Source organism: Colias eurytheme, chromosome 18, assembly GCF_061535395.1.
Source record: "Colias eurytheme isolate Ceu_HAF_F1 chromosome 18, ilColEury1 Martin Lab GWU primary, whole genome shotgun sequence".
In the NCBI taxonomy this organism is placed as follows: Eukaryota; Metazoa; Arthropoda; class Insecta; order Lepidoptera; family Pieridae; genus Colias; species Colias eurytheme.
The window spans coordinates 250,469-264,076 of NC_142997.1; the positions used below are offsets into that span (position 1 = coordinate 250,469).

The 13,608-nt window shown below is 32.5% G+C and overlaps 1 protein-coding gene across 2 annotated transcripts; it reads right to left on the reverse strand.

Moving 5' to 3' along the window:
* Nucleotides 1-8,754: 8,754 nt before the first annotated feature.
* Nucleotides 8,755-13,326, reverse strand: LOC149900404 (phospholipase A1 member A-like). Of its 2 annotated transcripts, none has more exons than XM_090112355.1 (2): nucleotides 13,181-13,326; nucleotides 8,755-9,971 (listed from the first exon to the last, which is right to left on the reverse strand). In XM_090112355.1, the coding sequence occupies exons 1-2, from the start codon at nucleotides 13,281-13,283 to the stop codon at nucleotides 9,088-9,090; spliced, it is 987 nt and encodes a 328-aa protein (XP_089968481.1). In that variant the 5' UTR covers nucleotides 13,284-13,326; the 3' UTR covers nucleotides 8,755-9,087. The 2 variants fall into 2 exon arrangements, with proteins under 2 accessions (XP_089968481.1, XP_089968480.1); XM_090112354.1 differs by lacking the exon at nucleotides 13,181-13,326 and adding an exon at nucleotides 12,783-13,144.
* Nucleotides 13,327-13,608: the final 282 nt, after the last annotated feature.

The following is a 13,608-nucleotide window of genomic DNA, read 5'->3' on the forward strand; positions in this document are numbered from 1 at the left end:
AAGAAGTGCTTGGAAGTAATTTATGTGTACTCGAAGCAATTAATAAAAATTCTTAATGATGCCCTTTCCTGTATACTGCTTTTCAATTTAAAAATCTTCGTGGAAAACCTCAAAGCATTTACAAAATTCCCGAAACCCATTGCAACCCAACCCATTATTGAACCCACAACTTTATTATGGCGAAAACAATCTCCTCGGTAGGAGATTCAATTCCTTTGAGATTTTCCCGTAAACCTTGCTGGAGGCAATCGATCACAATAAACTAGCATTTCATTACAATTATATAGAGATGTAGAGTAAATTTAGTTTGTGTATTTTTAGCTAGATAAAAAATGAATTTTTTTTTAGAGAAATTATTCGTTATGCATAATCTAATATATTAAGTTTATAAACTGATAGTATATCAAATTTCATTGATATTATAATACACATTTTATATACGCCTGTCGTATATTCCAAAATTGAACGTAGTTTTGTTTGACTGACAGATCTAATAGTAAAAATATAATTGTATTACGTATTATAGCTTAGTATAATTAAAAGTTTATCTGGCCCTTGTAGCGCGGAGGTGTAGCGCCTAGCGGGTAGCGGGTAATAACCCCCATTACTGTAATCACACGTTATCTATATAATTAGACGGCTAAATTACTCGTACTTTTTCGTAATAACAGTCTTGTTAGCTTCAACAATATGTTACAGCAATTGAACGTTGGATTGGATAATACAGACTCATGTTACGAGGACTGGTTGATATTTTGATATTTGAATAAAAACAATTGTAATGTTTAAATGTTTTTTTTTCGTATCAAAGGGCATCACATATCTAAACTCTAAAGGGCCTGTGTGAATCTAAATGTACAAAAATAATGTTTTAAAGGTAGTAATTTTGTAAAATGATATTATCATGAATAAACGACATTTTAAACTAGTTTTCCTGTAACCTTTCCAGAAGTAGAGCAATTGATAAAATATACCTAATACCACAGGTAGAATATAATTATATTTTGCCCATTAACATTTTCAAAAAATATGGAGTATAAAGGCTAGGGGAAAGAGGACCGCGTTACGGAAACCTGATATAACAAAACTAACATTGTTACAGATCCCTTTGCTATCTTTTCAAAGGATATAAACCTTTTTATATTATATTTATATGGCATTGTACATTTATACGAAAATTAAGTTGATCCTACTGAAAGGTCTCAATGCGATTTAAATAACAGGACCTTGTCTTTTAGCAACAATGCGCAAAACATTACAAATACTAAATACTAAATAGTATCTCTATTGGTCATAAAAAAACTAGGTACTATAATGAGATCTTAAAAGGTGGAAAATTTATGCTATAAAATAATAATCATATTATAAATAATTATTTTAAATTCAAGTTATGAACTCATGGATATGATACCTATAGAACATGGATATCTAGAGAATCATGTAGCTAAATCCATGTATATTATAACTAAATCTAAATATTAAAAAACCGGTGTGTTGTGATATTAAATTCAAAGTTATTGAGAAAATAAATTGATGAAAAATGTCTTTGAAGTCCCAAAGCACCTTGGGGTGTTTGGTTGCAAGAAGGGCTCTCGACCAAAGGTTTCCGGTGTACGGAATTTTGTGAATTATTTTGCAAATTCATCACTTTGTATTATGTTTTGATATAATAATAATATTTTTTTTTTCAGATAATTATCCATAATTGTGTTAGTACACATTAAACTTAGAAACTATGTTAGTAATACATAAATTATAATTAAATTACATACAAATCAAAATCATACAATTAAAAAACAAGATTAAAACCATTAAAAATTATCCATTAACATAATTTTATTATATTGCATACAATGTAAATTTTAATAACATATTACAATAATACCTACTGTTAATTGAATATTGAAGCATCTATTTACAACGCTACCTAGCGTTGTAGATATATTTTCAAAATGAGTAAAGTTCACCCAAATCATTTCGTTATGCCATATTACATTAATATACTTACCTACACGAATATTAACGAAAACATTAGTAGATTACAACCGAAATGTTATAAACTACTAATTAAAATGGGTATTCATTATACATTGTACATGAACTCTACTATAGAAAAATAAGTTTAAATCTAAGTAGGGAAATATAAATTAGAAATAGGTGTGGCATCTTACTGGGAGCTTTTATCACCACTGCCATATAAAATGTGAAATAAATAAATTCCAAAGGGTCCTAAAAGTGCGATGCATTCTTCTGTAATAAGAAGTTATCTTCGACACACAGACTCCCTCCGACAAACTCTATCCAAATATTACGTATACCCTTCTCTCCGTTGACCCGTATTGGTAATACAAAGTTATAATTTAACATTCTTATTGTTATTGAATCCGGACGAATATACATTTTGTGTTATTTTTTACATTGAAAATTTTCACCTTAATAATATTATAATGCCTATGTTTCAAAACATTTTCAACAGTACAATTACAGTTACATAACTGTATCAGTTTATAATCATCGTGTTTTTATTACATCAAACATTTATTCCAAAAATAACATTCTCGTCATCTTCATGTAACACAATTAAAACGGCACAGAAACAACACGCTCCCCGCAATTCAATTAATTCGAAGCGAGTGTGACACTCGACAAAAATCAATAACTAATAAAAGGCTGGAGGCCTCTTAAATATATTCAACTTATAGAGAAGTGCTCGAACTTCTCTGCGCCCTTAAAAAAATAGAGGATCCCTCGAATGGAGCCATAAAAGTCGTTTAATATAATTTGGAGTGAATCCCCCGCGTCCCCCGCCCCCCGTGTTCTCGCCCCTCACCCCCGCCCGCTCGCAGTGCAGCAACTGTGATATAAAATTTGAAATGCTGAAACGTGCTTCAAAATATAATTGAGTCAGTGCTTTGTCCGCTCTGTCGTTTAGGGCGTCTACGCACGAACGTTTTGCGTGTTAGATTTTTTCTGTCGTGTAGATTGCATATTATTACAGTTAGTACTCACGATAGATTTTTTTTCTTCAAACAACAATACCTTAATTTTATTAAAATAAATCAAATACATATATCTTAAATTATCATTACTTACCTACTCTTATATTATAATATTTAATGTGTAATTAAAAATCAAACTAAATTGGCTAAAAGCAACAACTATGCATGCAACTTTTGTTTATAGCCTTTATATTTCAATCCATCACTCTAATTCTGTAACTGTATATACTTATTCTAACAAATAACCAGAAACGCTTTAATGAACATCACCTTATCTACAGAGCCCCACGCCCCACGCCCCACGGTCCCAAAAGGGCCGCCAATTATCCACCAGCCGCACCCAAATGTCACAATTGTTAAAAGTGTATGAAAAAATATAAACAAGGGCTATTGTTAGAATGCGGACTTACTAGATTTAACGAGCCGTTAAAATTTTACAATCTATAATTAGATATCGGCGAAACTTTGAAGTTTTAAAGATTTTTTTGCTTGAGTTTTTGTCCATGACTCAAAGTGGTTAATTACTAGAAAGTTTCACATTCACTTTAAACGACATGTTTCAGTAAATGCAATATCCCGTTCTGAAGTATTATAAATGGTCCTTTATCTTGTCAACACTATTTAAAGAAAATTAATACGACTTCTTCGAAATTTCTAAAATGTATTCGCGTCCGATTTGGCCTTCCATTCTTAATTAATAATATAGAGTTGGTTATATTTTTAGGTAATATAAAATAATTTTTAAAGTTAGTTGCGCAGTTTTTGTGTTGAATCATATGGAAACAAACATATAATTCAATCTTTCCTCTTTATAACATTAGATTTAGATAGCAAACGTACAACAGCAAGCTCATATCTTACACCAATACGTATAAATTACATGATCGATATTAAGAGGCATCACCTCCAGTTGGAACAAGAGCGAGCGTCTGATCATCAATAACCATAGATCCATGTTTCCGACGCGTTACCAAGTGGTTCGGATCCCGATAAGGGCACCATTTATCATCGTCAGCGTCAGCACCGATATCGCTACACTTCCCTTCAATACCTTTTAGAATTTTAGATGCTTTGGCGTTTGTATGACGTGAGTGTAGTTCGTTAAATTTGATGTATGCTCTTGAATTATGCTTTCCTATAAAATGTTTAAAAGGGTGTAAATAGAAAGTCTGCAAACAAAATCTTTTACACTCTTGATAAGGCAGGTATTTTGATTAAATTCACTCCTAAAATCGTGCTTGTCACGTAGTATAGGTAAGGGTAATTACGGGTAATTTTACGTCTTGGTGTGTTATGTACTAACGTTTTCTCTCATACATTTATCTACACTTATAAGGAGGACATTTACCTTTTAAGAGGTACTTTAAACTCACTGGTTAATGGTTTGAAACACTATTTCTCAGTAACACATGTAACACATCGATACAAATTGAGAGTTCACACAAACTCTGAAATGCTTTTAGTAAGCCTCCTCATGATAACTTTTTTGTGATTGCACACATAAAAATTCTCACAGAGATGCGATCTGATTTTGACACGCATGTGTCTAAAAGTGTTTTCTGGGTTTAATTATTTATGTGTGTTTCCTTATTCTGCCATAACTTTATATTCCCCGAGCAATAATAAAATATATTCCTGGGATTTGCGAGACAGATAACATGATCGTTGTTAACAAGAATCATATTATAGGATATCATCCTAGACACCCTTGTATCTACTGTTATAATAGCTACACTTTTTAGGGGGGCGGTGTCTATGAGAATTTTTTTTTGTATTGGGGGGGGCAAGTATCTCGCCTCGCGGCGGTGCTGAAAAAAAAAAAAAAAAAACTCCGGCTGAGTGGCCAGACGGCCGGAGTCTAGGGCGACTGAGTGAGGAACCTTCGGACTATCCGAGCGTTATCCAGAAGGACTGCCCGCTGTATCCCCACTGTCATGGGCTTTACCGGTAAATCCAACCTCCTTAAATATTTTTGTATTATTATTATTTAATATTATTAAAAAACTGACCACTTTTAAAGATTAATATCAATTTGCAGAACTTGTTCGTATCCGGCTATTGAGGTTAATTAACTATATAAGTAATTAATTTTTGCCGTAAATTTGAAACATAAATTATAAATTAAAAGTTACATACTGTACCGCTTTTGGTGTTCCAGTTTAACAAAGTAGAACCTTGATTTTCCCTAAGATAAGGTCTTATGACATTTTTTGCCTTGAGATCTCACAAAAAGTGTAAAATAAATAAAGCAGCATGAGATTAGCGAAAATGTTGTGCAGTGGGAGCAGGAAATAGTTAGACACGGTCGTAATCCGCTCCCAAATATACAGTAACTGCCGCCAACTGGGCCTGACGCCGACGCGCGGCTCCACTTACAGCGGGTTTCATTCCTTTGTGATAGTCCTTTTATATTTAGGTACCTTATAATATTACGGTATTCTTGTTAAGGTAGAAATAAGGCTATATCTTACAGTGGAAAAGGAATTTTAATCAATTATTTACAGAAAATGAGTTCTTCATCAAATACCTTTGATGCACATTTTTAATTGATAAATTTTAGATAATATTATTTGCAACATGTTTATATTGTTATGTATGCCTGAACGAATCCTAAAAATTAAACAAATGAAAATTGAGTTGCAAGCTTTTCGTTAAATTATGATACTTATGCATAAATCATCAAAAACACATTTGAGAATAGAGAATCATTATAGGTAGATACCTCTCTTTATATGTTCTGTGACCATACCACAGATTACTTAACTTTTTTTACTTACCATACTAAATAAAACTCCCTGTAAAATAAAATAACATACAACCCGCTAACACTGCGCCCACGCACGTCACTTAGAGCGCAGTGTCCCGCCCTGAGCCCGCACCATTAATCTGCTGTCGTGCGCACGAACTGTGCTTCAGACCTACAATACTTAGGGCACCCACGCACGAGCGACTTTGCGAACAATAACTAAATAGTTTGTTCGATAGAGGCACAAGAAAATAATTGAATGGTTAACTAAAATGAAGGAATAATCCTATAATAAAGTGACATTTATTGAATTTTCCTCGTCATTGGGATAAGTAGTATCTAGTCAATAGGAAATAGTGTAAAATAATGTATTTTATTATGATTCCAGCATATTGCTACAGTTTATTACAAATCATTTAACTTAAGTACAATTATTTTATCCTCAATTTAATCAGAATATAAAGCAACAATCTACTGATATAAAAAGCAAGAAAAGATGGTAAAAATTAATAAAAAATCACAATCAGTCGCAATGTTGTGGACGGCCTAATAAATTTGAGTAGAGAGCCTAATCGCTCAAGCGTCTGGTGGTCTATTGAATACACCCGTTTAGACCTTCCCCGTCTATCCTTTGTGGTTTTCATTTCACAGCGGTATCAAATTTAACGTTAACTATTCATTTTATAGACCTCATTATTTTTTCTTACTGTAGCTGTGTTACAAAATATCCTGCTCTTAATAACAAAGTTGATCACGCTACAATTTTTTTCTTCTTTTAAAGAGGCAACTCTTTTAGGCACTTAATAATTTTTTTGGTAGAGGCGTATTTCCCCTGCCGAAAATAAAATAACGTAACAGAATTAAAACGATTATAATTGATTGCAATGATGTAAATATTCAGATTAACGTTTCTTCTAAATGAAATTGAAAAATAATAACAACTAAACTAGCGTATATCGAAAATGCAACAAATTTTGCAAAATTTTTTCCTTACTTTAACTGGGTTCAGGTTTGTGCCCTGGGGCGGACGCAATTGAATTCAACCGTAAAAGTTAACTCTGACAGTAATAAGAGTTATTAGTACTTGTAGGATATTTTATTGACTACATAATAATGGGGGATTGAATTGGTATTATTTCGTTATAAAATTGGATTTCTTCATAAACAGAACAAATTATTTTCTCTATTATTATCTAGGATTTTGTAGATGATATAGTATTCGATACATATGACTTGCATTTATTTATATCGTTTCGATTTTGTGTTCATGATCATGTAAACTAAGAGAACTTGTATTTTTATAACAACCTTTTTTCTTTATTAAACTTTTATTATGAAATTTCTAAAAGCCCAACAAACAACCCTTTAATCTATCCCACACACATAATTATTTGCATATTTAATACCTACCTCAAATCCCACTGAGTTAGCCAGCCAGCCAGCCCCTCAGAGGGTCACTCATCCAGTAACTAATAGCAACGGATAACCCAATCACTTCGACCTTATCTCTGTGAAGCAGACACGTGTATCTAATGATCTGCACGTGCTGGTTTGTTAAAAAATAGTTTATACAAATTATAAAATAGTTAAAAGCGGTATTATGCGTACACACGTATATGTGTGTGCACACTGTGCTCCGCGATTTCACCCGCATTGCTCCGCTCCTGTTTGTCTTAGCATGATGATATATTATATAGCCTTCTTCGATAAATGGGCTATCTAACACCAAAATAATTTTTCAAATCGAACCTCTAGTTCCTAAGTAGCGCGTTCAAACAAACAAACAAACTCTTCAGCTTTATAATATTAGTAAGATGTTGACTAACGTATATTGTTATCTATCCTTGTACTAACTTACCCTGTAATAATTGATATGTTTTATTAATGGTCAATAAACGCGTATAATTATTATTGCCATTATTGGGGGAGGTACATAATTTAAATGAAAAGAAAATTACACAACATAATAATAAAATAGTTTCATTAATCAGCTGATGGTATTTGATGTTAAAATCTCATTACAATAATGTGTCACAGTAATACAATATCCATTGCGATATATGTATAAAATTATAATAGGTAGGTATGCAAAATAAATTAAAATTAAATCCAGGGAATTGATATCGAATCACATTTTTTATTACAGAGCCATCTATAATATTACGCATAAACGCCATTATAATGTGATACACGTTGCTTACACAGTTACAAACAAAATTTACAGATGGCGTTAATATTAAATCTACAATATAACAGAAAATTTTAAAATGATTAAATTCTACGAAATATTTTTCTTATTATTTAATACTTTTAATTAAAAATAACACGGCATCATGTATAAGTCACAGCCACAATTCACACACTTAAAATTAAAATAAGGTCTAAGTATGTTAATTTTTTTATCACATTTTTGTGTTTATTATGTTGTAAAGTCCGGTCGCGGAGCAGGAAGAATTTCGTACAATGACCTCTTTACCTACTAACAGTGGTCACAAACATTTTTGAATGAAGTGCAGTTTACATGAAATATTTGGAGGAGAAAATGTTTTTTACTAACTTATTAAATAAATGTCCTTTATTCATTTACAATACTTATTAGTTAGTTAGTTACATTTTAACTTTTTTTTAAAAAAGTGTGCGTGTACACACATAAGAAGTGAAACTTCTTTATGACCTTATTTTTCAAAAAATAATTTACTATATATACCTACAATATAACAGAAATACGTTAGTCTAACACGCGATTTCGACTTAGGCGGATTTTGATTGGACATAAAGAGTTTGAGGTTGCTTATAAATTTTGAATTCACAAAATCATAATTGAACACCTGACACCAATCAAGGAAACACAAACCTTACTCTCTCAGGTTAAAGGTTTACAATCCCTAAGGACGGCGGTCATTGCACCTGTGCGAGCAAGACACATTATTTTTACAAGGGAGTGACAGTGACAGGTAATAACAGGTTAATGTACGAAATTCTTTCTGCTCCGCGACCGGACTTTAGTAATCATACCACATCTCTGAAACGTGGTCAAATAACTGTAGGTATAAAAAGCATTTAAATAAAATCACGTAGATAAATTCTTAATTGATGATACAAAATTCACGCAAAGAAAAACAATTTGCTTTATCTTTTATAAAATTAATTATTGCTGTTATACTCAAACTTGATCTACCTAATGGTAAGTATCTATATAATAATTATTATTATTTGTTGAGTTTATGTAGTTTTAATTAATATCACATCTAAAAATCTTATAAATATAACACAAATCGTATAATTAATAATATTACAAATGTAGGTATACACTATAATATGTATCTACCATCTATGTACTATCTATCTATGAAACCATGACCAAAAATCAAAAGGGCTTAACCTTCTGGTTTCCACCTGCGACCTATAAATATACAATCCTCTATTTGCTGAATTACAATCATATCCTACATCAGCTATATCTCCGCTGCATTTATTGTTCTTCAATTCCTTCCAGTCAAGACATCTCTGGCCAATAAGGGCGGAACTGTTCGTCACTGACGCTGAATACAGTTTCCAAGCCTGCGCGTGGTCACACTCCAGAGTTATGATCATACCTTTGCACTCCGGCTGGCTAGAAGTCAAGCCATTCGCATAGACGTCCACGTGTCCAATCGGGTCTTCCAATCCAATGACCCCAGAGCTCGTATGCAACACGTACACAAACGCAGCATCCTCCTTCTTAAGCCGGAACCTCGATGGTTCGAGAAAACATGGTCTAGCCGGATCCAAAGCTGTAATCCTATCTATTACTTGGTTTAATTTCTTCTGCACTAACTTGCCGGTGATGCCTGCGACGTGCGCGCCTAAACTAAAACCTATCAAATGTATTTTCGAGATTGGATATCCCTGGACGTACAGATTTCTGAGGAATCTGAATACACGATTCGCTAGACCGTTGACTTGTACAGCTGAAGAGACGTAGCCTCGACCGAAAGATGCTCGTGTGTCGAGTATGAGGACTATGGTGTTTTTGGTTAGCAGGGCTTTGACGAGGGCGTCGGAGGACTCGTCTGTCGGTGTGTTCCACCAGCCCGGGATGTAGACGATCAGCTGCGAGCCCGAGAAGTCCTGCAGGTGGGCGGTTGTGAGAGGATACCTCCTCTTCCCTCCTGTTGTGTATTCCACGAACTTTAGGTCAGGAATTATTTGAGCTGACGTCAGCGCTTGAAGTGGTAACGCTTCACCTGGAAAATAAAATTTCTAATTAAACAACATAAAATATATTATGATAAAGACACACTGACTTGAATGACTAAAGTACTAATATAGATGAATAAATATTTCGATCAAATAAAACACAACAATTTTTCTGACTCTACATACATTCTTCTCTGTACACTTATGCGCATACCGCAACAAATAAGATGTTATTCTATCTATTTTTTTCCCTTGTACTTAAGTAGTTTAGGTACAGTAAAACAAAAGTTTGGAAAATCCAAAAGTGCACGCCTCATATTTTTTTTTTAATAATTATTTATTAATTATTATTTTTGTTTATTTAATAACAATTAAACCACATCGAATCAGACCCTGAAAAATGAAAGGGTTCTATTCCTGAGCATACTCAAGCGTAAGAGAAAAAAAAAGACTCGATTAGTAAAGTATTTCGGTCGCTATCGTGTTAACAAGAAAATCCTCCGCACATACAGACACACGGACGTCCAAGACAGAACTTTTTTAAACTGTTTTTTAACTAGTTTAAATAACAAAAATGACATCAAAAATATCATGAATGTTAAAAATAGTGTTTTTTCTTAATATGTGTGTGTATGTATTATCTTACAAGTGCAATGTATGATACATAAAGACATTTTAAGTTTGAAAAATCAGATGTTTTGCGCGAAGTGACAGTAGTACCCACCTCAACGCTTCGCTTATGAGGCGTGCAATAAAGATTGAACTGCGAATCAATTAACTTCCGAAACAGTTAACAGTTTGAAAGTCAAGATCGCTCTATATTAGAACCTGTAGTTTGTTAAACTTTTTACACGCAGTTGTGGAGAACAAAAGGTTTAGGTTCACAGTTTACCCATTTCAGGATTAAGAAAAACAAAAACAACATTTATTTACCAACTAGTAAGTAGATACATTAAATATAAAAAATGAAAATGTAGTTAAATATTGAACAGATTTAGAACTGAAATCAATAACAATATGAACACCAGTAGGACCAATGACTTTAGTTTAACTCCTACAGTTAGGTATAGTATCTATGTTTCAGCTTTGCAGAATCCATTGTGTATCTATGTGTTGATAACATTATTATCTTAGACAATGCATAAATCCAGTAACACCATTTATGCTCTATTTAAGTAATGCACTTATTCCGAAATAACTGCCTATTGTTAAACCAAGAAATATTCCTTGGTCAGATTTATAAGATCTATAAGGAAGATTACATTCTGACGTAGACATAGTTCGTCATTTTCGTGATGTTAGCAATACAGTAAAGTGTAAACCTTCAATGCTGTTCTGCATTTAGCACCACCATGTTAATGAACACTCACTATAACTGGTGTGCAAATTTAATTATTTATTTGTTTATGTATTTTTAGAATAGAAAATGGTTTACAGAATTAGATGGATTCCAGAACGAAATTAGGTTATTGACACTCTATGGGATAAATTAATTTATGATATAATTTATGATTGGTTTTAATAAAAAAAAACTGTAATAGCAGCAACCATCTAGTAACCAAGTTTTTAACAATAAAAATATACTTGTCCGTAGGCATAAAAAACTAAATATTTTATAGAAAGCAGTTAATTTGCATAGAAATCAAAATTTACGATGCTTCATGCTTCTTCCACCTTCAAAGCAAGTATACCTAATCAAATAATAATTATCGGATGTAGCATGTACGCAAACAAATTATAATTTACACTGATAAATTTATTTCATATTTGAATGAACAATAAGCCTCACCTTCTCACGTGTTGTTAAAATTACTGACTATTAAAAAAACAACGGCCTATTCAAAGTCATTGTACTAAAAATATTTAGATTTAAATATTGTTATCTTAATTTATAATCGTTAACCTTATGATTTAATTTAAATTTTATTTTTTTAGTTATACTTATGTTTTAGAGTACCTACTATAGGATGAATAACGATACTTATTATTGTTTCAACTGTAACTTTTATTATGATTACTTTATCGTGGGTTCCTTCAATTTTAAAAATACGACGGGATGATTAAAATAAACTTACTTATAAATACACAGATACTTACCTACATTAAAAAAACTATTCAATAAAATTGACGTTAAAATGTAGGCATTAAATATTATGCAGGATTTGAACGATTATATAACAATTTGTTTCTCACACATATTTCATTCAAGATAAATACATATACCTATTCACTTCACATAATAATTATTTGGGAACCTCTAAAACTTCCTTCAGCGTTAAAATGCAACCATTGTTTATAAAATAAGTCAAGTGCGCTCTTCTATTTGCTAAACAAGGCTAAATCTCTATGATTAAATATAAGTGTTTTTGTTTACATTTGTTTTAGTACCTATATAAAATGGCAATTTAACACAGGAATAAACAACATATTATAGGCTATAGCGGTCTACAATAACATCATGTTACGTGCTACAACCACATTTTATTTAATTTATATTTTATACACTACCAAAATAAAGATATATATTAGCCCAAGCTTTGGCATGCAATTCCTTTTGATAAAATTAATGAAATAATCCCAATATTTAAGAGCACTAAAAAAAATGTGTGCGTGTACTAGTGTTCACACGTAAGAAATGAAACTTCTTCATGACCTAATTTTTATGCAACTTTACAGAAGTACGTTGAATCAAAGATGGCGCGTAACGGAAAAATGTCACGCGTAACGAAAAAATGTTACACTAAATTTTTTTCCAACCCCGATAAAGAAGTTTCACTTCAAAAACAAAACTTTGTAATTTAGTATAATTTTTAAACCAAACTGATGAATGAAATGAAGAACAGATAACCAAAACCCACAGGATTCAGTAGCCACTACGAGCAGGTCGTCTACTGCGGCCGGCAAGGATGCGCCGGCGCTGCCACAGATTATCACCACAAACAATAATGTCCTTCTACACGAAAACATTGTTTTTGTACACTTTTCCGTATTTTTAAGTGCATAAATGCAATCGGAAAATAGAAGCACTATTATTTTACAATGATACATTCATCTCCTTTTGAATAGATTAATGTAGATTTCACACTTTCAACAAAAATTTACTTAAATACGTTAACAATTATTATGCTTATAAATGTAGAATTATTTATTTAAAATTAAAATTAGACCACACCGCAAAAAAATAGAGCACGAAAAAAAAACTGTTAATTCCGCGCGCACATAAAAAGACACAAATTAAAAAATGAAAATAACGCACACGTCTGAGACGCCGCTCGCAGCAGATAGTCCAGGGTGGTGGAGAGCGGCAGCCACGCGCCGGCCGCTCCCAGCAGCGCGACCGCTACTGCTGCCCCCAACATCGCTGACTGCACACACAACCACACTACACACAGGCCTTGATCTTCACACGCTAATACCACAGAAGCTAGTAGACAACAATACCTAATGTATAATTATGTACGACCACTGAAATTAATTCGTGGTTTCTTAGAATCACGACTGCAATTGATAAACAATAGAATGGTAGCAAAATAAAGGTCTACGAATATGAGATAAAATTAATCGATTTTTAAATGTGTCGTTTAAAATAAATTACTGACGGATGTCTGATAAAGTTTTGGTTTTGGCTACTGTGACTGTGAGATACGTATAAGATAATTAAAATGTATACCTACCTATTTTAGA

Excerpts from the sequence above, each read along its gene's own strand:
- LOC149900404 (XM_090112354.1), bottom strand. The coding sequence starts at position 12,972 with ATGTATCATTGTAAAATAATAGTGCTTCTATTTTCCGATTGCATTTAT. Across the intron at positions 9,972-12,782 it reads CGTAGTGGCTACTGAATCCT|GTGAAGCGTTACCACTTCAA; the intron begins GTGGGTTTTGGT and ends TTTATTTTCCAG.